Here is a 27666-nt window from a genome sequence, read left to right as displayed (position 1 = left end):
AGCGTTCCCTGTAAATTAATCTAATTAGATTATTTTTATAGTAGTTTGAGGCACACATTCATGTCCCTCAAACCAATATGTCTGACTGCGACTGTAAATAATAACCACTGCTGAGGGGAGTGAACAGGATAATGTTTTAGCTGTAACCCACAGCCCTGTGACTCGTCCCTCTGAGTGACAGGACATCTGTAAATATGGCCTGTAACACATTGGTAGTACAAGTAAGAAGTGGAAGGAAAAAAAAATAAAAAAAGCACATTTCTCACAATAAGACCTTTTTGTTTTTTTGGCTTAACGTTTATCCCTGGTCCTGCTTCGTCACACAGTGAGGTGTTGGATTCCCAGGACATGTCTCAATGTGTCACACTGGCTTGTAAATGCGTGTGAAACGCAGCAAACACGGAATGATGTGCACTTTTTGTTTTTCCTGGAATGTAGGTTAGAAATAAGTGTGTATATGTGCAGGCATAACATATGATCTGCTCTCTCACTGCTCCAAACACAAACAGGAAAAAAAAAAAACATAAAATAAAAATGTAATATCACTCCAAGTTTAGGGTAGGAGATATGCTGGAGGCACACTATTTCCTCTGCAAAAAAACAAAAAACAAAAGAAGAGAAGAGAAATGTTTTTAAAAGCAGTGAGAGCCCTCATGTTTTACACATGTACATAACAAAAAGAAATCACATTATGAATGTTTAAAGGTTTAAATAATCGTAATAATTAAAAACATAGAGACAGGAGCTCTTTGAGAGCAGGTGAGCTGGTGCTGTTCTCTGGCCAACAGCACAGCAGGAATAAATATATATGTGTATATATACACACATATACATATATATATATATTCATATTCGCCAAATAGAGAAGAGCAAAGAAACTTAACTGGAAACAGTTTCAAACTGATACCTTCTATAACTGTCCCCTTTCTTCATCTTAGCCTTCAAACTAAGCAGCTGTGCACACTGAAAACACGAGAGATTACAAACAGTCAGGCCAGAGCTGGAACTTTTTCAGTCTTGCTTTTTGTTCTACTGTGAATGTCGTTTCTTCTTCTTGCCCACAGCGGTCAGCTTCCTCTTAGTGACCCCCCCTCGCCCCTCTAATGTCCGAGTATGCCCCCCCTCACGTTCTCGTCTGGCAAGTGGTGAAGAGAGGCTGGGCAGCAGGGAGGGAGGGGCAGAGAGAGAAAGAGAGAGAGAAAATGGGGGGGGGGGGGGGGGGTGGGGGGGGTTGGGTGAATGGAGGGAGAGAGAGCTGCCTGAAATGTAGGCCAAAGCGGTGGTGGGCGTTTCCATGGAAACTGTTCACAGCAGTCAGTGACATCATCGGTACAGGGGAGAGGCGACTGGGTGGTGGGGATGGGGAGGAGGAAGGGGGGGTTGCAACAGAAATGCGTCCTGATTGGCTTGGACTTAGACACGGTTCTCCACTCTGGTCCTCCGCGGGATCCTGAAGTGAAGACAAAGACAGGATGATGTCTGTAATCTTCTACACGTCCAAAACACTCTGTACAGGCATCTAACACCCCAAAGAGAGACACACCACACACACACACCTTCTGTTTTGCGCGTCCATGTCCAGCAGTGTCTCCTGGGACACCCTGAAGTCATCTATGGGGGACTGGTAGCGGGATTCAAAAGAGCCTTCCCTCCCTCTGTAGGCCATGGCCTGGGCTGGAGACTGAGGCAAAGGAGACATGCTGGAGGACGTTGAGGAGACTGAGCTCAGCTCCCCAAAACGCTCCCGCACTGACTGAGCTGTTGCCGACACTGATGAGGCCCCGACTGCAGCGAATGGGCTGAGAACCTCACCGTTTTCATCCTGAAATAAAAAACAAAACAAAGGAGTAAACACTAGTGGTGCTCTGTATAATCAAAGATGAGCTTAAAGTCTTGCATTTATAATTTTGTCAGGTCATTCAAGAACATAAGATGAACTATAAAGGCAAAAGTAAATGGGAAGAAAAGCTGGGGAGGGATTAAGAAATAATTTGAGGGAGGCAGCTACAGACAAAGAACATACAAGCACTTAACTCAGACAAACGGAAGTATTTTTTAAAAGGACTCATTTTTCCAAATCTGTGCTTTATATCGATGCTCGAGATAAAAGCAGTTGAGTCCCCTGCAACAATGCCCACTAATAGCAAATTCTGGGACCACTAATGAAGCATTAGCTTTAAACAAAAATAATTGCGTTCACCTTTCGTACACAGAAACATCAGTCCGCTGTACTGAGAGGCCCAAGGGAGACATTTTTTCATACATGGAAGCCTTTTATGGTCCATTTGGGTGTTTTGCACCATTCACTATCTGACGAATCTCATTGCAGACCTGCCGGCTAATGTGTGACTATACATTTGGTGGTTTGTTTTTGGGTTTTTTTTTTGCTTATGGCTGCTCGTATTTCAATTGTGCGATCCCACCCGAAGCTCAGTCAGCCAGGGGTGGTGGGCTGAGTTAAACGAAGGGTTATGTTTGAATACAGAGGGTGTGATGGGGTTGGGGCTCATGGTTTAAGTGTTAAAATAGTGATGCATTTCTTCTTCTTTTAATGTCACTGCCCTTACATTTTTGCACCAGTAAGTAGCTAATTGTTTTTCATACAAATCCTTTAATTCAGAAAAATGTACAGTATACTATCACTACTAAGACATGAGGTACACTCACCCCTGCTTTTAAAGTAAGAATCAAAAAAAGAGGCTGTCCTGTGGTATTATTAACATACAGGAAATTAAACATGATGGAAATTAAAACCTAGGTTAGATGCAAAAAGTAAAAGCACTCTCATGTTTGTTCAGTAACTGTATAGCTACATGCTAGTTCACCTAGCTTTACATAAAGTCATGAAACAGGGTAAGAGTATGTTTACCTTGATCCAAAGGTAACGAAATCTGTGTAAAGCTCATTTGACTATTTGTTCTTCCATAAAAAAAATAAAAATTTAAAAAACAGAAAATTAAAAAAAATAAATAAATAAAAATCAAGATCTGGCTTTCCCGGCACTCATTACTAATTTGTCAGCAATATGTCAGCTTGGCCTTCTTCAAGTTGTGTCTGCATGTTTTTGAGTGGTTTGTTGACAGTACAAACATTGTGGCGCTCACCCTTCCTCTGGTTATGTCCATGTGGACTAACAGAGAAGCTAACTCCAGGTCCTCGTTGTAGCTGTTCGTCAGAGGTACTGACCGGTAACCTATAAAGACAGAAGCAAAAGATTTATTTTTTTTTTTTCCTTAGTGGTCTGCAAAAAGATCCATCCATCCATTTTTTGCCAATTGGGGAGGCAGTCTAAGCAGGGAAGCCCACACCACCTCCTCCAGGTCTTCAGGGAAGATACCGAAACTTTACCAAACCAGTCGAGAGGTAACCTCTCCAGCTTTTAGTCTGGGCCTCCTCCCAACAGGAGATGCCCAGAACACCTCACCTAGGAGGTGCCCAGGAGGCATCCTAGTCAGATATGTGAAACTCCTCAGCTGGCTCCTTTTAATATGAAAGAGTAGCGGCTTTACGCCCTTCTCTATGGAAGATATCCGCCACGCTATAGAAGAAGCTCATTTCCAGTGCTTGCATTGGTCACTACCAAAGCTCATGCCCGTAAGTGAGCAGATAAATGTAGATCGACTGGTAAAACTCACTTTTACACTCAATCCCCTGCTCTACTCACCCCTCACCTCAAACAAGACCCTGAGATACTTAAAGTCAGCAACAAAACATGTAAAAACTATTTACAGAGAACACATTTTGAAGGCGTACCTGTCTTTAGCCCGTGAATGGGGAACGTGGCCTGAGCCAGGAAGTTTTGGTCGTTGAACATGTCGATCTCATACACCACAAAACGCAGAAAGGCAAAAGCAGAGTTGCACACGGTGAACTGGAATGTCTTTCTCGGCCAAGTGGGATTGAGACCATTATCAGCTACAGAAGAAAAGAAACATTGAAAATGTAAAGCGTGTATCCTCAATTCTCTAACATTTGTGCAATTATATTTCCCTTGTAACAGCAGTATAAAGACCTCTGTAATTAGCTGCTAGATAAAGGTTGCACCTCTACATTAGACGGAAATAAAACACTTTCCAGGACAAAAAAACGAGTATGTCATTAACAGAAAATTATTTTTCCTTGGCTCGCTGCCCTTTCTGTAGAACCAGAGAGCAGTGAGAAAAGAAACAGCAGAAGGAAATGCTAAATGTGTTAAAATTTTGAGTTTATATTTATGTATTTATATTTAAAAGATAAATATGAGCTGGGCTTACATCGGAATCTGCCATCTAAAGTAACAGAAGTTATCTGATGACCTAGTTTTGAATAAGTGCCAAATTCAAAGGGCTGATGAACTTCACTGATAAAATGATTGACATTTAAAAAGTGCGTGTACAACCAGTACAGGCAAATAAATATAAATGGGAACAAATGCTGCTAGAGCCCACAGTACAATATGCCGATATACCAGTTTTTAGTAATATACTGAAAAAAAAAGTAGTTATAAGTCTAGATTACATTTCTTAAATTTGTACTAAAGTAATCCTGTCCTTACTCACTGATGGGAATTTTAAAGAGTATAGATTGCAGTAAAATTTCCCAGTATCCACATCAAAGTATGTAGCAAACAAAATCTATGCATTAAACCATCAAAACATAAAAAAAAGGTGTTTCTTCTGTCATAACGACCTGATGCGAGCTGTGCGAGTTTCAATGTTTTCCCTTTGTATTCCCACACATGGCACAGTTGTTTGTATAACTTCCTGTTTTTCCTAAGACCATACAGGAAATTACACGAGGAAAATATATCCAGCAAACAGCAACTGCTTTTTTTTTTTTCTTCTTCCTCCCCAGTTTTGGCAGGGCCTGCCTTTACTGGCAGAGGAACTTGTGTTTAAATAAGAGCAGCGGTCACCTTCAGAGTCTGTTTTTTGCTTGGCGCTGTCGTACTCCGCTCCACACACCTCGATCTCAATCAGAGGGCAAACGATGCCACGTCCATGCTTGGGCAGATGCCGGGAGCCCAAGACCTTCAGAGGACAAAAAGCGATTACGTCTTTGGAATTTTTGTTTACATTAACATGTTGCTACAAACAAACACACAATGCTTTTCCATCAGTGACATCTTATAATGTGTTTTTCTGCTCAATTGCCAACTGAGTGTTTGAACTACAGGTTGAACTCCTTTAAACATGTGTAATTAAAAGCATGACTATGAGCAGTGTTTGCAGTACACCCATGGAAGCAGTCAGTGAGTCTCACAGTGAAGAAACAACAATGAGCTTCCTGACTTGATTTCTAAACAAGTTCATGAATGTTTATTCATAATTTATGAAAAGTGAGTTACCTTTAATCAAAAAATATTATTACGTCTGCAACTAAAGGGGAATGTATTTAGCAATCGGTTGCTAGGTTTTGTAAAGTACCTTGGTTACCTCTCCGAGCTGTGTTACAATCACTGCTGCTGCTCCAGTGGGCAACTATAATCACACTGTTAACAAAACACCACCTGTCAGTTTCACCTTGTCTGTCTCCATAACCACCACCCGCTTCATTTCTCCCAAAGAGATGAAGGGCAGACTCGTTTCTGCACAACTGCATCACACCCGAAAGCAGAAAAATCCAGTCCTCAGTCTACTGTACCTCAATCTCTAGACTGACTTGCTCCACACCCCGTAGTGTTTGTCTGTCAAAGGGATCAAAGTTGTCGTCCCTCATGATGGGCGGCTGAAGGACGTAGCCACTTCTTCCGTTCAGCATGAACAGGGCCTGGTTCATCTGCATGGGCTTGTCTGCAGGGAAGGAAAGAGGAAGGAATAGAAGGAAAAAAATGTAAAAAGCACATAAACAAATGAAATGTACTGTCTGTCTTCCAGCTTTGCTTTCAAAAGGGAAGAGAAGATACCTCCTGTCTGAAAGTTAAGTGCTACCAGCTGAGATCCGCAGAGCCACATGGGGAGCGGGTCATAGTTAGAAGAGTCTAATCTCTGGCCTCTGGGGTAGATCCTGGACAGCTGCAGCCGATTGTACTGCAGGAACTTCTTCCCCTTGATTTTGTTGACGTATTTCTCTGCCTTGGTTTCAGGGAAGGATGACATGTCCCGGAAACAGGCTCGCTCTGTGCCAATCTCTAAAAAAAAAAAAAAAAAAAGCGACGACAAAAGAGAAATGTGACCCCATCTGCATTTGGTGTTTTTCTTTTTATTATGTGTGCAGGCGAGTGAGTGCACATAGTTCTTACTTTCTTCATCAAATGGCACAGGCCTACAGTAGATGACAAGGTCAGATAATTCCAGTGCAATCTTCTTCCTCCTTTCCATCATCTTCCCCTCTTCTATCTGGCCACAGACATGGCACAAGTATAAATATAGTAGTACCAACAGCGAGGCACATCACTGCTCAGCTTAAACCCAAAGTGTGAGTGCATTTCATGTGAAGCATATTATTTCTGTATATTTACCTTGGCCTCTGAGGTCAAGGTGACCTCACGGATCTTGAGCACCCATTCCTTGAGCTCTTCTTGCGTGTTTGCAGCGATGTCGAGCGGTATGCCTATCCGCACAGGGGTACTCTGTGTCAGGGTGAAAACATAGGGCCTGCTGCCTTTCCCTTCGGCACGAACAGCTGAAGAGAAAGAAAAAGAAAAAAGTTAGAAAAAGGGAACCAATAAATGGAAGTAATGACGGTTTTAAAAAAGTAAATAAATGAGGCTGGTGCTGAAATCATGGACATACTAGACTAACAGACCATAAGGAAGAAAACATGATGGAGAAGAACCACCTGAGAAGAGCCCAAGATGACAAATCCATAGCAATTATTGTAAACCATCTGTATCATCCAGTATTAGACAATAAGTGATAACATTCAGCAAGGAGTTATTTTTAAAGGATGATAGGATTATATAAAACCAAATAATCCTTTTTAGAATTGTTTGTTTTTTTTTAAATTAAAACATTCATGTTTTTGTAAATGAATGCAATTACTTTCTGAGCATTTTTAGCTCATCTTTCATACTACCACTAGATGGTGCCAACGAGCCACCCAGATGGACAAACGGACTCAGGTTAACAATGCAAGGCAGCATGTGCCAGAACTAATAGGGGTGTACTGACTAGGCTGCAGGATGTCAATAACATATCAAATGCAAATCGGAGAGAAATACAACAGTAATAATAAAAACAGAGAAGACTTATTAAACTAAGAAGCTGATTATGGAGAAAAATAACAATAAAGAGAGTGATGACTAGGGCCGGGACGACGCGTCACGTAAAATACGTCGACGTGAAAAGAATGTGCGTCGATGCGTCGTCACTTTCAAAACAGACATGGCGGCAGTGAGTAGCGGCAACACGAGTGAGGCAGCCGCAGTCAACTTAAATCACTCCACTTGAACACGCAGTTCTACAGTATGGTGATATTTTAACAGAAAAGGAAGTGATTCAGTCGTTTGCCGGCTTTGTAAGGTGGAAATGGCCTATCATAAAAGCACGACGGCTATGCACTTCGCACATTTCATTTCTTGTTAAATGCTATCTCTAATATAAGATTATACTACTACTACAACTTTATTTTGCAATTTTTTTATTAAAAGGTGTTGAAATTAAGAAATTTGTGTTTTTCATTGAGATACATAAATTAGTAAATGTGAAATTGCTATACAAGTCAAATAATGGGGAAATAATCGATAATCAAATCAAATCAAAACAGAATCGGATTGAAAAGTTAATCGGTAGATTCATCGATTAGGAAAATAACCGTTTTGCCCAGCCCTAGTGATGACTGTGTCCTACAATTAAATTTATTTTTAAAAGCAGTTAGTAGGGGTTTACTGCTCTCAAGATGACTTGCTACAGGAAGCGAAGGTGCTACTTACTAATCTGACAGGCAGACACATCAAGACTTCCTCTCAGCATATCTCCAAGAGGACTGTTTTCTGTCATCTCCTGTTGACAGAAAACAGAGAGCACATATGTATTTTTGTGAATAAAGACATGAATGACCTCACTGTGGTGGGAGCAGGTGTACTCATTTCTCTTTAAATAAATACAAAAAAAAAGTGCTTGAGTAAGCATCTCGTTTTAAGGGTTTGATCCTCACAGCTCTATCAGGCTCGGCTGCTGACGGACTGATCTCCTCCACGTAGTTTGCCGGAAACCACATCTGCTTCTTTCCTCCACAGTCACCCTTCCACCTGAAAGAAGAAGAGGCGGGAGGGGTAAAGAGACAAGGGATGTGGTTTGTAAATATTTAGAAGCGTTTCATATTTAGAAAATGATCCCAGGACTGTTAAGAGAATTTTAAATGTGTCATTCACTCATTTACCGTAGTTCTCTAATGCTAAGCACGTATTCGCAGTCTAAATTAATAATTAAGAGCTACTTCCTGAATGGATTTGATGCCACTCACTTACCATCCCCCTTCCTGTTTTTCCACATTAGAGATGATAGCATTCTTAGTGAAGGAAAGCTCATCGTCTCTCTGGGCTTTATACTCATACATGGCTCGCACCGTGCACTGAAAGACAGCACACAAGGTAACGTCATGTTTTTATGTCCAAGTGTTGATGTTGCAGATCTCAGCTAACCTTCGATTTCTCCATCCTGCACTCTTACCTTAAATGTTGGCATTTGATTAGCCTCCACATAAAAGCCTGGATTCCTTCCCTCATACAGTGACCCGTAGTCTGGCTCCTATTGGGCAATACATTATGAGTTTGTTTTTCTTTTTGCTAGGCTGGTGGTGACTTCACCACAGAATGAAACTAGCATAATGACATGAAACAATACAGCATTTCTCACTGGCCAGACGTTTCCTTTGTAGACTGTATAATGTGGTACTTACAGCAGTGCCTATCTTCTCCAGTGTGTCCTCGTTGATGGGATAGCGTAGTTTCATTTTACGGTACAAAGGGTGCTTCTCATAGTAGCTAATAAGATCTACAAGGCTGTCAAACTCTGAGGTGCCCAGCACCACGGTCTGACCCTCCTGCTGCACACGACAGTGCTTTATTTTACCCTCGGCTCTGTGAAGAAACCCAAAGAGAGAACTCTGCTAAATAACAGTGATCCAAGGCATTTATGTGCATCTACACTCAATATGCTGATCATCTAAGATTTAAACTGGCAACTAAGTTACCTGAATGAAATGGCAAAGGAGTTGGGCTCTGCCCTTTTCCTGACTAGAAAAGCCCCATCGCGAGGAACCCTCATCAACATGTTCTCTGCATGGCTCCTGGAGAGGTTGGCGTGGTACCACCTGCGACAAACAAAAACAAAAATATGATGCACATCACGTAATAAATTCAGCACTTTCTCAGTAATCTTTGAAAATGCATATGTGAACTCACTCTTTGCTCTCGTGAGCATTGGTCTGAGGTACCGGCTCAGTCAGCTTCATCTCAAATTCGTTACAGCGCAGCGCCACCTGCTGGTAGTGTGTAATCAGAGCAAAGAGCGTGTCAAATACCAGGTTGTCAGTCAGGTAGAACTTTGGGCTGCCTGCCTCCTGACGAGAGTGGATGCGACAGTGCTGCACCCGCCCCGAGCGCCTGTTGCAGAGATGGGAGGCATGGAGAGAGAGAGAGAGAAACAATGAAAGGTCAGTTTTTCTTCCAGTTTGATTACAAGTTAAGAACACGTGAACTCTTGTTTATCTTTAACAAACTGCCTTGTGATACCATCTCTACATCGTTCCCATAGCTTGCAGGTAAATAACAGACAGACTGATCTGTCCTGCCCTCCTTTCACAAAGAGCTCAAAATATCAGACAGATCACACGTCACACTGTGACAGCCATTATCACTGACTGATCTGTCAGTGCGACACTTAAATTTGGTTATATTTTAGTGACGTGTGCTAGTTTTCTACATACAAATTAAAGTTTCCTATACTTAAAAGTGATTTTCCCTAAATTACCTTTTCCACCCTGAAATCCAATAGATGTTTTTTAAATACAAAATATGTGTACTTTACCAGAAAGACAGAGTGTAGTCTCCGACAAAAGTCTCGCTCTCCCGAACTAGGAAGGAGCCATCAGGAGCTCCAGTTTCCAGGCAGTACTCAGACAGCAGCCTCTCGGCTATCTGCCGTCCATCCCGCCCAGCACCAAGCTTTCCATGAAACCATTTCTCTGTCACATGTTGATCCATACCATAGGACACCTGGGAAGATTCAAGATGTGTTCACGTTATGTGTATCCACATACTTTATCTCTAAATAAGAGCCTCCCACAGACCTCTAAATATTAAAATTGCATCAAATTACGAACAATGCGAACAAATGTTCACGCTCAAAAATAATTTCTGTACTTCAGCAGCAGATCAGACCTACTAACCTCTCTGTGCTCCTCCTCATCATCATTTCCCGGGTTACTGGAGGTCTCTTCTGAGTAGTAGATCTTACTGCTGGTCAGAACAAAAAAATGAGGGTACCACTCCTGGGATGAAGGGAGAGAAATGAGACAGATTGTTAGCTGGATCAAATATTTACAAGATCCATGTGTTACAGTGCAAAGTGGCACAAGATGATACAGAATAAGAACTTGATATCCCAAGGAAAAAATGCTGATAAAGGAAGACTGCAACATAATTTGTCTTAACTTGATTTTTCATGTTTTTACTGATAAACACCACATAAAGCATATGTGATACAGAAGCTAGTTTTTCTTTTCTGACCATTTCTGCCCACAAATTCTTTCTCGTGCAGGATTCAGAAACTATTTATACACTGAACATGCTTACATGGTTAATGGGATCTTCCAGGTACAGGATGCCATTTTTAATGGAGTTGCTGATATCATTCTCTGAGTAGGGAGTGGTGGTGGACACCTCCTCATAGGCACTGCCTTCTGCGAGCTTCTTATGCTGCATCAGATAAGAGGAGAAGGACAGACAGAGTAAGGTTACTAATCCCCACCCCCCAAAAATCAAATGATTTCTCATGACTCCAAGAGGCTCTGACCTTGATGAGGATCTTCCTCTTGAGCTGATTGGGTGAGGGCAGCCCATCTGCTGCGATATCCACTGCCTTGGTTAGAAGCATGTCTCCAAACACCTTCTTAAAGTGAGTGGCCATATTCCTCTGCTGCACAATACTACAGTGGTCCTCTATGGACAGGATGATGGGATATCTGTAAAAGGGACCACCGAGTCAACCTCAGAGGAGTGGCAAATCCAAGGAAACCCCTTGTTTAACTTTGTTCTGATGTGACTTTTATTTTCTCACAGTGATGTCACTGTGGCCTGCCCACAGTGTTTCTACATTAGTGTGTGCCCGTCATCTCTTTATCTTCACCATCTCTTATCCTGTTAATCACCACATCCCTACTGACAGTCATAAAAAGAGAAGAAAACAAAACAAGAATAGCACGTTGTCATGCACACTCACTCAGATGTGACAAAGGCGTGCTCTTTGATGGTGGTCAAGACATCAGAAAACTTGATTTTGGTTGTGAGGGTGTGCCCATGGTAGATGACTGGCATTCCCTCAGGGCCATCCCAGCAGTCCACTGAAAAAAACAGACACATGCATGCAACATCATTTCATCTTTTATCCTTTAAGGATAAAGAAAATAAAGAGACGTGTGTGAGTGACGGGACAACTGCAGGATCTGTATGTGGGGGGTGGGGGGGTGGGGGGGTGGGTGGGTATGTGTGTGTTCCTACATTCAATACAGCGACAGCCCATCCTCAGACAGCGTGCGTATGCCTCCAAGGACGATTCACTGGAAAACTGGTCTCCTGTCAGGTAGCTAAAAATAAGCACACAATGTCAAGTATGTACACAAAACACACAGCCACACAGGCTCTCGGGGGATTAACATGTCAGGGAGTGTCTTAGCACACGAACACACTTTTTATGGTGATTACATAAATAAATCGATACAGTCATATCAAAAGAGCTCGTTCTCCTCTGTTGACCGGATAAATACTTCTTACTCATTCAGTCAGTCAATTCAAGTCTAATCAAAGGAACATGGGAAATTTTCATTCCGTCGCTCCAATGAGCATTGTTTCACATTTAGTACAGAATTACTTGCGCTGACTTTCACACACTTTTCAATGGGAGGAAAAATACATTTTCCTGCAAAATAAATGCCTGGATCTCATTCGGGAAAGAGATTGTTAAATAATACACTTTTATCTGATGTGTGAAGCCAGTTCAAAAGACCCCCTTTGGGCAGAGGTTTCAAGAACTCCAGCATTCCCAGGGCCCAATTAAAGCAGGCAAACCAGACATGCTTACGTGTTGTGCGAAGAGGAGATCCAGTAGTGAGAGAGGGGGTTGTTCATATTCTCAGGACACACTTGGTCCAGGGAGGAATCCCAGATGGTGTTCTCTTTGGAGAACAGGTATGTGAGGAACTACACAAGAGAGAATGAGGAGCAGTGAAAAGTGGGAAGAATTACAGACCCTAACTTACAGCAATATACCGACGTGGCACTGAAATGATAATGATCAGATTCTTAAAAACATCTGACCTAAATACTCAGGAATCAGGGCACCGTTGCTTAAGGCATTTAAGAAGTGGCTCAACACCTGTTTGTATGCACAGGCATGCGCTAGAGCCCCCAAGGAGAGGCGAACTGCCAAGTTCTGATCGAGCCTTTGGACTGTGAGAACTGTTGAGTTTGTGTTTCCACCAAAATTATTGTTATTTTTATGTTACTGGTGAAAAGGTCTATCTTGGTTTCAATATAATTCTAAATTCCAAGATATAAAGTAAAAAAACAAAAACAAATACTAAACCTAAACATTTCACTGCACGAGCCCATCTATCCTGTAAGCAGGTACACCTTGCAAATATAAATTTTTCTGGCACATTTTCACATGCTTAAAAAACACAAATGCTCTAAACCACAGGGCAGTCAACTTGTACACATGCTAACAAGTAGGAAAGTACAAGATAAAGTACTAAGATAAATGTTTCATGTCAAAATAATATGAATGCTTCTAAAAAACACTGTTAAATCACCGACCACGCACAACTGCCAACATGAATAAATTACAAAAACGAAGAAAAACTGAGATGAAACATCTGGGGAACATGTGGGGTTCAAAATGTCATAATTATTGTCATAATTGCTTAATCCAGATTCTTAGATTTAACTTATGTATTAAACACATAATGACATTGGATTCCATAATCAGCAAACAAAAACATCACATTAGAGTAGGATTTGTACATATCAGATTCCCCATTAAACTTCAACTATAATAATTTCCATGTAGTGATAATATTTAAAATAAAGTATGTATTTTTTTAACTATTCATGGGCTTTTCTTTGCACATAATCAAGGCCTGGGCACCAGTGACCTAACATCCTCTGGCACGAAGACACAGCATCACCTCCTGCAGGCTCGCTTGTCCCACTTTCCTCTTTTATTCATGACTTTACGGTGACCACAAAAATCATCCTTCGCTTTCTGCAGAACTGTCATGCTGCAACATACTCAATAACCTTTCATATCTGTGTAGGAGGAGGTGCTTCAGGGCCAAGATCATGGCCAGTCATGTTAATTTCTGAGCATCTCCCTCCCACACTAACAACACAGGGGGGAAATCGGAAAACATAACCTATGAAAACATGGTACATTTTTCCGTTAGTGAGCGAAGACCCAGAAAAAAACACAAGAACACAAGTGAGAAAAGGGGGGAAAAGAAAGAGCGAGAGGCATCGAGGTGCGCATACCTCGTCTTGCTGGAAATAAGGCTGCTCCACTTCCCTCAGGGGGTCTTTCAGGTAGCCGAACATAAACTCTTGCACTTTGTTGTTATCTGTGGCCCACATCTCCTGCAACAGCAAACACAAACATGCATTAGAGCATGAAAACAAAACAAATCGGCAATAAAGTATGTAAATGTCCAACAACCGAGAGAATACCTTTTGAGACTCCAAAAGGAAGCTCTTGAAGTCCTCCAGGGAAATCCTCTGTTCTGGTCTATCAATGAACCTGATAGAAAAAGTACTGGTTAATTTCAGCAAACAACCGTGATGCAAGAGAAAACATCACTGTGTATGTGTGTGCGTTTTGTATACCTACCTTTGTAGAAATGGGATTTCCATCTAAAAGATAGTAAAGAGACAAAAAACATTTAAAGTAATTAATCAAAGCGCTGCACTTTCAGTGTTAGACATCCTGTGAGGTGGGGGGAGGGCACTGAGGTTATCCATTTTATCTGACCCCTGCTTGCCTGCCTTCTTATCTGTGTGTGTGTGTTTGTGTGTCCTAATGGCCTCCACCATAGAGGTTTGGTGGGTTTTTAGCTGGTGCATATTGATCTTGAAGCCATTTGAGAACGGACAGATGGAAGATGAAGTGAGCCTTGGCAGAGCATCAGATGGGGTGCTAGGGGGATGAAAGCACAGGGACTATCTGTGGATACATAAAAAGACTGCACTTACGTTTTTCTGGGCATCAAACATGAGACTACGATAAAGCTGCGCAAACTGGCTGAAGGACACGTCTCCATTCCTCATCTCCGAGTCCTATAAAAGAAGCAGAGAATCAGAAAGAAAAGTGAAATGACTTTTAACGGCAAATCATAAATCTTTAGCCTCAAACAACATCATCGTGAAAGGGTAGTTGGCGGGGAGATGGAGTGGGAAGGAGGTTTGTGATAAGGAAAGTAAGCAGCAAGAGGTTACCGGAAGTTTCTCTCGGAGGAACCTCATGTTGGGCACCCTGTAGTTGACCTGGCTCAGCATGCTCTTCAGATCCTTACAGGATATCCTAAACACGTTTTGTTGAAAAATAAAACAAACACGGATAAGCATGTGCAACATGTGCAAACACTTCTACTTGTAGATACTATTGTGAGGCAGAAATGCCATTTTGAGTTTACAGATGGGCTGAAACCTTGTAAACAGACACCCTGCATGTTCTGTTGAGTGGTTTGGGCTTCACTTCTGCTACACAGCTTGGAATTTTGGCCAGAAACGACAATACATGGCGCACACACAGTAACAAAGGCCTGTCAGGGATGTAACAGACAAACATCTCTGTACATCTCCTCTCCATTCTCTGCAGTCTGTTTCCTGCTGCAGGAAGAGTTGTTGGTGTGCGGCTGAGGGGTTAGTTCCCTTACTACACCTCAGCTGAGCTCTCTCACAGACACCTACCAGCCGGTTGCAGCAAGTCTATGTGCTCTTAGATGAAAGGGCACACAACTGGTGTAGCAAACAATTGAGTTACATCTAATAACATCCATTTCTTGTGAGGGCGATCTGATTAACTCTGCAGCTGATATCCTTTGACCGAGTTTAGTTACCTGTCTTCTCTGTTGCGATCGACTGCGTAGAACTGCTTACGTAACCACCTTAAAATTAAAGAAAAGAAAGAAAGACTTAAGCGATTTATTGCATACAGAAAACAGATAATGCCGTCTATTTACACAAACTTTGAGTTCAGATTTACCGCTCGATCTGAAGAGGTGTTGGAGACTTCAATGTGTCAGTCACAAGCGAGGTTAACCCTTGCACCCACATGGTCATCTCTTCATCAGATGTTGCTGTAGCAAAAACAGCTGATCTAAATAACTCAATTCTGTCACATGCTAAAAATACAAGAAGCCCAGCAAAAACAAAATGTGAAGATTTGATTTATCAATGGTACTAATGATCTTATTGAGGTACAATGGTAACAGGCTACTTCTTGTCAATGTGTAAGCAGTCCTTCTCTGAGCATACCTGCCAGGCTGAGTGATTTAAGGCGAAACTCTGTGCCGTACAGAATAACAAAGCAGTGGGCCTGATCGAGCCGTGCTGCCGAGTCCTCCACATAGCGATCAAAGTCCCGAGACTTCTGTCCAGAACGGATCTCCTTGATTTCTCGAATATCAACTGTAGATACAGACAGATATGTAATATTTAGCAAAACACAAAGCTGCAGGTTCCCAACACATGACACGGTAATATTCTGGTGTGAATATGGTGTGCAAAACTTATATGCAATGATATGGAAATAATCAAAATAACATTATCTGGCACAAAACTGCAGACTTAGCTCCAAGCTCTCCTTGTTTTCTAATTCCATTTCATGTAGGAAACATGAAACACTTCAGTACTAACCCTAACAGTCTAACATACAAAAAATAAAAACATTGTGCAAGTACCTGCAGCCCCTCTGACCACATAAAACAATGAAGCTGAGGCGGTGACCCAAACCACATTTAAGTATAGATCAAAAACCACTAATTAGTAAGCAATGGGGAGAGGGCAGTTTTTTTGTTGTTGTTTGTTTTTGTTTTGTTTTTTTTAGAAGCTACTGGTCAGGTCTAAATGATTGAGATTTCAAATATAAATATACATGACAAATATATCACAGTATGTACCTACCTGTGTTCGTAAGTGCAGGCTGTTAAGTGTGCGTGTTTAAACATTTAAACAACATATGATCGGAACTATGATAATGCTAACGTTTTCACATGACAAATGAAAAAAAGAAGAAGAAAAAAAGACCAGATATAATTTTATCTCAACTCCATAAACAATCATTGAGAAACTTTACAAGTGTGTGGGCTGCAAAGTAGCACAGCGGGTTCCTATCAGTGTTACATTAACTGCAGTTCAAGACCTACAGCAGGGACTCTCCTACTAAGCACACACACACACACACACACTTCTTTCAGCTCCTGCTCCTCTTCCTGCCCCTGAACCACACATCCTGTGCCTTTGTCGCCTACACACCACATCTGTGCTTGCGTATAGGTGAGCATGTGCATGTTCTTTTCTCAAGCATAAAAATGTCTTCTCACAGAATTTCACCAAACTGTGCTCTAATCATATATCATATCTCCGTTTACTTAACCCGCCACATGGGCCAGCAGACTTCCGTTTAGACTGAAGCACTTCTGACAGGCTGATCTGTTAGACAACACTTTTAGTCATTTGTGTCAAAATATTTGGAACTTGCCTCAGACAGATGCAGGAAAGAAAGAGATAGCCAGAGGTGTAACCTTACCAAAAGAGATGAGAGGAGGTATCCTGCAAAACACTACCACACTTCCTTCTGTGCTGTGCCCTGTCTTCCAACATTTTTCATACCCAAGCAAAAGTATTGTCAGTAAAAATATGACAGCCTGATGTTTAAACTTTGGCCAATGTAAAGTTTATCCCCTTCCCCCAATTTCCTTTTTGTTTGTTTGTTGTTGTTGTTTTACTTTAAATAAGCCAATGTTATGATATTGTGAAAAAAGCAAACGATCAAAAAGAACATTTCTGTTTTTCATCTAAAATGTCAAACTTCTACTGTTTCACATACAATGTCAGGATGTGCTTCTTTTCCATTTTGATACAACTGAAAATACTGTAAACCAAAAATAAAATATAGGAAGAAGGCCCAACTTTCTGACATTTCACATACATTTAATAAGAAAATTAAAAGAAAGAATATTACAAATAAAACAAATCAAAAGTAACTGTCAGCTTTAGTGTTGCTATAAAGCCTAAAATATTGGATTGGATGGGTAAAGACATAAGCTATTATTACTGAACTGCATTCAACCACCGACTCAAAATCTTGAGATTAAGAATCGCTTTTGTGACAGTGTCCTTTTCCCAGATAGCCCATATTTTTCAACTCTGCATGGGTTCAAATTGCACACCTTCTTGCAGTGTTTACAGCTGAACCACGGTGGTGTCAAAAGTCAATACGTTCACAGCATTCGCTTAGAATTTTATGGCAACTGAAAACATCACACTCGGCCATGCAGACTTAAGAGCTTTGACTGATAATCATGTTCACAATGTCAGCAAAGGACCATTGAGCAATTATTTTGCTAAATATTCTAAGTGATAAAATATAAAGATGACTATAGAATAAATAAAAACATATGGGTATGCAATATGAACTTGACACTGTGGGATCTTTCTTGCATATGGGCACATCCATAAATTACCTGGACTGCATCTTTTATATTTTTAACCATAAATAACTAGAAATAAATCTGTTAGGTAAGCCCCAGACTCATCTTTTTAACTATTAAGCAGATCAATCGTGTTTATGTGCACCATCCATTCTAAAGCAAGAAAGAACCCCTGAACATTTCCAAGTGACTATGCGGCCTATGTTGTGACAATGTTTCACTACACACTTCCACATCAGCTGATCCATGTAAGCTTCACTGACAGCATATGGGATCAACTTCAGCAGAAGACTTTTCCTCTGACAAACATCTGACAAGCCGCTAAAAGGGTTCAGTTCCCCTTTCCAACAATCTCTAAATGGAACGAGTCTGCTGTTGAGTTCTGCTTGTTTTCCAGCAACAGCCTGCTCTTTACAACGTTTTCATACAGACAATCAATCTGAAAGCAGTTTCTGATTAAGTAACAGCGTTGCTGCCTGAGGGCTAATGTCTCAGTATTTTGTTGAAAATGTTCTTACATATAAACTACGGCCAGATCCAAACGAGTAACACAAACACACACAAAAAAAGGTGGGTCAGTTAGAAATGACATCACGTCTGAGGTGTTACAGTGTATGCACGTCCTTTGCGGGAGGTATGGAAAAAGCACATCAGAAGGACGACAGTTTTCACACGTGTGTGCAAGTTAATTCCACCCGCCGGTTATGTAACTTAACATAAACAACCCAAAGACTTCTTCATTCTCAAAAAACGATTTCCAGGCTACAGGTGAGAACATTTATTGGTACTGCTGCTGAAAAGGAACTCATCCAATGTCGTGGTGCGTGTTAAAACACAGTATGTGGTTTGAATTATTGTCAAAACTGCTCACCGACGTATCATAACAACAACAACGACAACACAGTTCTAAATCCTGTCTATACCTTACATTCCTGCACCATTCAAATTAAAAGGTTGTCAATGAATCCTTTCATTGTAGATGAATCTGCCAATTATTGCCCCGATGACAGTGTAAAAACTCAGGGCAGCAGTGGAAAATACCCATCCTAGTTTCCCAGAGTCCAAATTTCAATATCTAATTTTGTTATGATCAGAGTCCACAGCCCAAAGATATTGAGTTAGCAGTCATATTAAGCAAACAACAATGTTTACAGTAGAAAAATCTATAAACATATTTGAGGATTTTTTTGTTAAAAGACATAAATTACTATCAAAATAGATGTGGCTTCTTTTCTTGTGCTCATCTAGAATTAAAGCTGTTATTCAAATGCCATGAATTTGACCGTTTCTGCATTTACGTGAACTGCCCCTCTGTGACTGAGCAGATCAATGCAACAGTAGAGGTAGAAAGTAACTTGTGTCATTACAATGCAACAGTTCAGTGATATCCAGTAGAGTGCAAGACAAATATCTGTGAAAAATATCCCTAAAAGACCAAAAAACTCGAGTTATCCATGTATTCAGTGCACTGTATTGTCAGTGAGTATTATCACTATTTTTCAACTTTTGAATAATCTGTAAATTCACTCAGTTAGCTCTCCGATTCTCTTGCAGTCTGCATTTGTCGCTTTCCGAGCTGCTTCTTCCTCAACGCAAGCCGGTTAACGACATTCATTTTAACCTCTCTTATTTGCTCAATGTCAACATGAAGAGTCAAGAAATTGTGGCTCTAGCTAAGGAATCCATTTAGATTGGCAGTATGCGCAAGAAGTTTAATTCGCATAGCCATTTTAGCGTTACTGTAAGCTTTGGAGAAAAACTAAAGGACTGACGCTTGTCAGTTTTTAAAGGTTAAAAAAAATAAAAATAAATATAAAAATCACATACTCTGATAATATAGGCTTAGGGGTCAGAGTACTGACTGAGGCCTCACAGGGTTAAATAAAAAAAATTGATTCTGTTGCTAGTGTATTGATAACACCATAGGAGGAAGCGGATGTGGTATACTGCAGTATTGATTTTGTCCCAAACCTAGGAGCAGTTGCAGCACGGCATCATTATGTAGTGTTTAAAAAAGGGGAAAAAAAGTCTCATATTCAAACTTACGATGTGTCAGTCATTACTTAGCAAGTTTATATGTATTTGTCTTGGAATTAATATTACACTGCAGCTTGCATTTCTACAAGACTTTGCCCACGAGTTGAATTTCATGCTTACTGCTGACCATTTATCCTTGCGTGGTTCACACTACATGTGAGAAGTGTTTAATAAAATCTGTGATGGTTATATTTAATTTTATCAGTGTCTGAGCTGTGATGTGATATATATAGATATAGATATATAGACACACACATACATACGTACACACACACCTTTGACATATTCTAAACCAAAAATCAGGGGGGAGAGGGGGTTCTGTAATGTTTGCAATAAACTGTTCATTAATATCCATAATATACATAAAAACTTAATGTCCAACTATACACTTACAGATTTAGAGAAGATTTTCTCAACATTCAACTGAGCAAAAGTGCAAAGGATGTAGAACTTCTAATGAACACCACACCAGGCTTATCAAGATGGAACAAATTTACCCACAGTGGTTTTCTTCAACCAGAGATAAACTGGATAACAGAAACATTTCTACAGTATGTTATTAAATATAATCCGCTAAACAGTGAAGCTAGCCCGTGACGCTGTTTGAAGATGAGCAATTTAATGTTGCCCAACGCCACGGCAAAAAGGAAGGACATTAAAGATTTTTCATATCAGGACATAATAAATTACTATTTAGTCTTTACCAGGTCTTACAATTAGGTAAATAGAATTTCAGATGAATAACAAAATAAATAAACCACAATTCAGTAAGAAACTATGTGTGAAAAATTAAGTACACCACATGATTCAAATGCATATAGAGCCGCCTATAGCAGCAATAGCTTTGAGTAATTATTTTCTGTATGCCTTCATGAGTTTCTCATATTGTTGTGGAGGTATTTCGTCCCACGCTTCTTTACAGCTTTGCAGGCATTCATTTATGCACAGCTCTCTTAAGGTCCCACCACAGCATATCACTCAGGCTGATGTCTGGACTTTGACTTGTCCACTGCAACACTTTTTCAACTATTCTGTTGTAGATTTGCTGCTTTGTTGCATGACCCAGTTTCAGCCAAGCTTTAGCTGTAGACAGATGGCTTCACTCTAGAATACTTATGGTTCATGGTTGACTCAATGACTGCAAGGTGCCCAGTTCCTGTGGCTGCAAAACAAACCCAACCCATCACCTCTCCACCACCGTGCTTGACAACTGGTATGGGGTGTTTGTGCTGACATGCTGTGTTTAGTTTTCACTAGTGGTGTTGCTTTGCATTATTATCAAATATCTCCAGTTTGGTCTTACCTGTTCAAATAACATTGCCTCGGAAGTCTTGTGATTTGCTCAGATGCATTTTTGCCTAAGCGGTGCTGTCATGTTCTTTTTATTAAGAAGAGGCTTCCAAACAAGCCATACTTGTTCCATCTTGTTCTCTTTTTACTGTCACAAACTTTAACACTTAAAATGCTAACTGAGGCCTGTACAGCCTGAGATGTAGCTTTTAGTTTTTTTTGCAGTTTTCTGAGGACTGCAAAGTCTGCAATGAATTTGTTAGGAGATCCACACTTAAAGACTGATTGTTTGGAAATGGCCTCATATACTTCCCTGGTGTCTTTTCTCTTTGCCACTTAACACACCTGAATTCCCCAGAGCAGTAAATTCCTGAAACATCTGCTTTTGTAGAGATGCTCACACTCACTGATGATCAATTTCAGACTCACAAACAGCTAAGGCCACCACCACCATGTCTTCCATACATACACCTGCCCACCACCCCACTAATGTGACCCATTGTCTAAGTAGCACCTCATCTTTCAGGCTACTTACATACAGACTATATATACAGACCAAGTCCTTTGCAATTTGTCCTTTTAATGAGTGACTTCATCTTGCTTTGTTATTTATTACTGTTGTCCTATTGTCTATTTATATTTCCTGCACAGTTTCGCTGTACATGTACAATGACAATAAAGACATACTCTATTCTATTCCAAATAAGTGCATCTGATTGGCAGCATTAGTCTTTCACACACTGCTTCTGCATTTTGGCTTAATTTTTGTTAAATAATGTGCTTTTATGCCCTTTTTTTTTTTGCCAATTGTATTTCAGTGTCTCCAACCAGAGCTTGTAAACATAACAGGGTATGACTATGAGGTTACAATAACTAAGTTGTTTTGGGATTTTTTCAAGCCAGGACACAAAACTCAAATAAATGGTTGAGAGTATAAAAGTATTAATTCATACAACTCTAGAAGCGGCTCAGAGTTCATCAAAGCTTGCCAGCGAACTCACTTTCCATCTCCGTAGCTCTCTGATATTAAAATGAGTTGATGGTGCCTAATGACTCAAACAAGATTTCGATTCATGTACATGTCACCTGGTATCTGTCACACACTAAACGAGGGGGTTAGAAAATGATTAGCATGATACTGCTGAGTTTTACTGAGGGTGCTGTGCAGGACGTGTTATAGCAGTCGCTTTGAAAACAAACTGTACACTCATGTAGTGACTAACAGAACTGGAGCAAACTTTTTCACTTAAAAAGACAGACTGTGAAGCCCAGGTATCCAAGCTGTATATTTATGACACGCTCAGAAGGCACGTCTGTCTACTGACAATTATTCTGCAAGACCACATCCTGCTATGTCAAGCCGCACATACATCATAGTGTGCTGTAGAGTAATATACAAGTGTGCGAGCCACAAATGAGCGCAGCCAATTATCTGATTGGAAACACGGGGCAAAAACCGAAAGGCAAATCACGTGGAGTGGTGAAAAAAAATGCACAAAATACACTTTAAGAGAGGATGGAACAAATGGGTCCACTTCTCAGCACTTTATATTTAGAAGCATACAAGACTGCTGTTTCCACAGCTAATGGACATCATTCTTTCATTGCCATTGATAAGGGGTAAATACACGGGGCCAAATCGTTCCTGAACGATTACACACTTCCAGTAAAAACCCTGGTATTCTATTTCTGAACATTAATGAGCAGCTCAGGCCAATTTCACCTCTCCAGGAGTATCAAATGGCAGCTATGAGCTCATGGGCGTATGAAACCCTTCACTAAGAAGATGATACTGATTTAACAAAAAAAAAAAAAACCCATCAAAACAAAAAAAAAAAAAAAAAAAAAAGGACAAAAGAACACCACTAAGCCTAACCTCCTCTGTGTGTGTGTGTGCCTTTTTGTTGCATCCGGAGCAGAGTGCAGCTGTGCACAAGGCATCCTGCTACCCAAGAGACAGATGACATTACGACTCACTAAAGGCCTGTGCGTCCTCAGTTAGACACGCTGCTTTGTTGAAGATTAACCTGAATGCCAGCTTCCTGGTACTATACAGAATATTCCTATTAAAAAGGAACAAAAGAGCGCAAGGAAACAGTGTTTCTTCTCTGCGTCGACCCTACAACTATTTGTACCCGACACGTGATTTCATTTCTTCTTCCTCTGATATTCATACCTGCTTTTTCCAAGAGAAATAAATATATTATATTGCAAGAAAATAATCCCAAACAACTGAACATTTAAGCAACCTGTCGTTCAGTAAGAAGCACTTTAAACACTGATATTACGACACACAGGCGGGGTTGCATGTTTTCTTTCTATCATACAACTTTAGCTATCATATTGATTTATGCGCTTAAAAAGCAGCCGGTTCAGTTTTACTTCTACCGTACTGATCCCAGTTTCTCCAAACTGTCTTTAGTGTAAAAACCTCGTAAAACCACCCAACCTCTTAAACTACTCATGTATTTGCTCAGTAACTTTAATTTTTAATCCTGGCAGTACAACTTACATTTTTTACAACACAAAGGTTTTGGAGTCTTTAAAGGTTAATCAGTTGCCTTGGGTTCCAATGTAGACATCAACTAAAATATCTTACACCAATAGCGACAAGTTACTTGACGCTTAAAGCACTTTTAGCTGTAATGTATTAAAAATAAAAATAAAAAAATCCCACATCTACAATATCACTGCACCACCAGTCTCTTATTGATCAGTGGAATTGTGAGATTTCACTGCATCTTTGCTGTATGAATTCAATTATTTGGGGCTTTTAGATGTGACATCACATCCTAACTGACAACACTATCCAACTGTTCACAATACCATCATGTCGGCCCATCGTGCAAGTCTTTTGTGAGGCATTCAAGCATCTTAAAAAACACTACACCCATCATATTTCTGACTGTATGCCAACCAACCAGTTCTGGCACATATACCTTACAAATTTACCAGTCATCAGGAGCGCTGATATTTGTATGAGCATGTTTGCACTGACAGAATACTCACTCTCGCCCTCTATTTTATCCGTGCCCCGAGTCCAGATAATAGTCCTGGTCTCCAGCTTTACTTGAAATGTCCTTCTCTCTGGCCGCTGGGACTTCTTAGAATAAAATAGTGTCAGTACTGTCCCCAGCTCCAGGTCTCGGTACAGGTTGTTCATCTCTGTGGCGTTGTCCATCCACGGAACAGGTCCGTTGGAAAAGAAGCCAGAGGTCCCAGCCATGTTCACTTCCCCTGTTTGTTATCCGTTTCCTCTCAGAACAATCTGCTCAGTCCAGGCTTAGACAGGGATACCTACAGCAGGAGAAGAAGGGAGGGGAAGCCCGTGAAACAACAATTCCTCTGGGACTTCATGTGTGTCAGTGCTGCATGCACATTATAAGGCACCAAAGAGTTTGATGCTGTCAAGAGCCATGCTTTAAACGATATTGCATGAAGTGTAAATGTTTCTATCATCCAATCTTTATAAATAAATGCACACAGTAAGACACTGCTACCCAGAGACCTAGATATTTTACGTTGTACGTTTTGATTACAAACATCCAACTTCTCAGATTATTTTATCTATACCGTACTTACATGCTAAACAAAATAATACAAAATATCACTATGTAGTTTTGCAGCACATAAATTCAGTAAATAATGAAAATGTGGGCAAAGAATATATTTCAAAACATACCTTTGACCTTATTAACTTAAGGGTACAAGTACTGAGAGCAACGATTAGGCTACAACCTTTCAATCCCATCAGAGAGAGTGCATTATGTATCATTAAGAGTGGTGTGAATAAATGAGAGCTGCATCAGAAACCCATCGTGCAACGAGAAATCATGTTGATGTAGATAAATACAACAGAAAGGAGAAACGGAGTTTAATGTTATTTAGACTGCTTTTTCAATTAAATAAAGAAAATGACCAACAGGCCTGTAACTCCCTACAGGAAAAAAAGTTTCCTGTGAAAACATTTTTAGGAATACAACTGGTGGCGAATGGCAGAAGAGTGGGGTTAACGCTGTAACAAGAACCGTCTGGCTATTTTCACGGCGTGGAAGCGGGGCCGGTGTGTGCTAGCATTTCGCTGGGCGAAAACAACAAACATACCCTGCTAGACCCGTAAAAAAAACAGGGGGGCTGAGGTAGCAGTAGCTGTTCTATTCATTCCTACTCCTCCTTTTCCTTTTCCGTGCGGACAAAAATTAACTGGGAAAACAACACGTCGGAGAGGGGCTGCCGTGCTGGAACTACCTACCGCCGCAATCTCGGCCCGACCGCACATCTCCAACGGCTGGCTGCTCCTCTCTCCTCGCGTCTTTTCTCCTTCTTTTTTCCCACCCACACTCAGGTTTTCCGTGATTAAATCATCGTCGGGCTCTCATAAGGCGTTGCGGTCCGGACAACAACAATTCCCGTTTCCTCTTCTCGCCTCTGGTCGTCCATAGAGAGAGAGAGGCAGACAGACACAGAAGCCCGTGGTAAGACTACGCAAGTTTGTCTGCTCTCGGATCAAGCCAGCGCAGGCCCTCTCTGGCACGTCAAGCTACCCGGAGTCTGTCACTAGGCTTCCGTCGCGGCTTTTCATAATAAAAGAAGTACTCGCGTCGCGTAAAGAGGTTGAGAATGTAGTTTTAAAAAAAAAGATTAATTTCGTGTAACGCGCCCGTTTCTTAATTAGGGCGACCTGATGTCCCTCTTTATGTGGGACATCGCAGTTTTATTTATTCGTTTTTTGTTTTTTGTTTTATTCCTTGCCCCCACTGTCCCACATCTTGAGACAACGTTACACATTTTGACTGGTTCATGCACATTTCTGGCTTTTGCAAAAGCTTTTTAATATAGTCAGAAAAAGGTTATCCTAATGCCAGTTCAATTCACTTTTATTTATATAGTGCCATATCACAAAAACAGTTACCTCAAGGTGCTTTGTATGGTAAAGTAATGACCCTACATTACTATAGCGAAAACCTCAACAATAACTCGACCTCCTTATGAGCTAGCATTTCGCACAAACTGTGTTTAGTTTGCATTTATTTTATAGCGATCTGGTCACCCTATTCCCAACAGCTGTATGAAAAACAGATACATAACACTTCACATATCTTTCACACATTTAACATATGCATGCTTATTATCATTATCAATGTTTATTATCAAAGTAGTCGTGCTTTATCATCTGTGGTGACGGTGAAGCATGTTGTAATACTGGTTTTAAATAGGAAGCAACATCCACAGTTGAATGAGGAAGCAGAAAAAACTGCCGCTCCTTGAGGTTCCTTGAAGGAAATGGTGACCCTGTCATATTTTCAAGATATGGCAGGGCTCATAGGGGAGAGCGTCTGATTGTTGGGGAGCGTTTCTAATGTTGTAGGGCCTTTACTCTCCTATACAAAACACCATGAGGCGGCTGATGTTGTGAATTGGTGCAACATAATTAAAATTAAAAAACAAGTAGTTGTCACTTGAAGATGGCTCCTAAATGGAGTCCGATTCCATACACTCTTATGGTAAAATGTTCAGGTTCACAACACAAAAAATAACGTTTGCAAAATACAATTTGGACAGTTTCTGTCTGTTTGGACAGTTTCAGCCCTCATAACAAATTTCAGTAGGGCAATTAATTTTTTTAGTTAAAATCCAAAATTCCAAAGCCACGGTTGATGTCATAGTGGTTATGTCCATCTTTTTATACAGTCTATAGTTTTAAACAGGTATTTATCACTTGTATGTTAAGTTTACATCCAAGCCATTTATTACTAATACCATCTAATTATATGCTTGTAATTTTTCTTACTGCAGCATTTTGAAACAGTCTTTCTTCTTGTTGTTTACCTTGGATTTCTTTGTACGTAGATGTGGAGAAGCAGAGACATCAGACAGTTTGTTTCTCTAATAGTCACACTTATTAGTGGGAAAAAGTGACAAAATAAAACCAATAACTACACTTTAAGGTCACTTACATTTCAGGTAGATAACTTAATCAGACTGATTTATGTCCTTCAAAGAAACCACTGACGCCTGTTTCCCTAATTATTCTTCAGTGTACAGTATTATCAACACACCGATATTTTTTGTATTTGCTCAACAGAATTGTGACATTAAATTTCTCCCGCTGCCTTTAATGTCCATGTTTTATAAACCCAAGGACTAAGGGTTGTTGTTTTGACCTGATTTGCCATCTCTAAAAGTCAGTCAGTAGCCCTGTATTACAATATTCAGCTAAAATATGTGTATATAGCTGCTAATTACTGCGAGGTAAAGCACCGTTACCTGATTTGCGTTCTAAATCCAACATCTGCAAAACTCTTTTTGAGGGCAAACGTTGTGACAAAGACATGCACTTAATTTGTAGTCAATCATGGCACTTCCGGTTTGACCCTGCTGTTCTGACTGCAAATAACGGCACAACGAGCAGTTGAAGCGGAATGGTATCGGCCTCTTAAAGACCCAGACCTTTCCTGAACACAGAGCTTACTGTGTCTCCTAAACATAGCCTTA

General features: G+C 40.5%; 1 protein-coding gene across 1 annotated transcript; it reads right to left on the bottom strand.

The window, feature by feature from the left end:
* Positions 1-1210: 1210 nt before the first annotated feature.
* Positions 1211-25703, bottom strand: plcg1 (phospholipase C, gamma 1). Its single transcript, XM_006796315.3, has 33 exons — positions 25424-25703; positions 24181-24468; positions 15668-15820; positions 15396-15489; positions 15250-15297; positions 14627-14711; positions 14384-14467; positions 14022-14044; positions 13862-13931; positions 13670-13771; positions 12222-12340; positions 11642-11727; positions 11364-11484; positions 10938-11106; positions 10718-10840; positions 10312-10413; positions 9951-10138; positions 9326-9526; positions 9115-9234; positions 8821-9001; positions 8592-8669; positions 8390-8493; positions 8077-8170; positions 7853-7922; positions 6440-6603; positions 6221-6317; positions 5885-6109; positions 5623-5771; positions 4895-5009; positions 3754-3915; positions 3105-3193; positions 1557-1822; positions 1211-1450 (listed from the first exon to the last, which is right to left on the bottom strand). Exons 2-33 carry the CDS (start codon positions 24395-24397, stop codon positions 1414-1416), a joined length of 3936 nt encoding a protein of 1311 aa, XP_006796378.1. The 5' UTR covers positions 24398-24468; positions 25424-25703; the 3' UTR covers positions 1211-1413.
* Between the last annotated feature and the right edge of the window lie 1963 nt (positions 25704-27666).

This window comes from Neolamprologus brichardi, chromosome 20 (genome assembly GCF_056152115.1).
Source record: "Neolamprologus brichardi isolate AB-2024 chromosome 20, ASM5615211v1, whole genome shotgun sequence".
Classification (NCBI taxonomy): domain Eukaryota; kingdom Metazoa; phylum Chordata; class Actinopteri; order Cichliformes; family Cichlidae; genus Neolamprologus; species Neolamprologus brichardi.
The sequence above is the reverse complement of the archived record's forward strand: the minus strand, read 5'-3'. Positions and strand labels throughout refer to the sequence as shown.

Bases quoted from the DNA above. Each gene is read 5' to 3' on its own strand.
- plcg1 (XM_006796315.3), bottom strand. From the start codon at position 24,397: ATGGCTGGGACCTCTGGCTTCTTTTCCAACGGACCTGTTCCGTGGATG. The intron at 13,932-14,021 runs GTAGGTATACAA...TTTTTCTATCAG, and splicing joins GAAATCCCATTTCTACAAAG to GTTCATTGATAGACCAGAAC. The intron at 12,341-13,669 runs GTATGCGCACCT...TCTCTTGTGTAG, and splicing joins CTTATTTCCAGCAAGACGAG to TTCCTCACATACCTGTTCTC.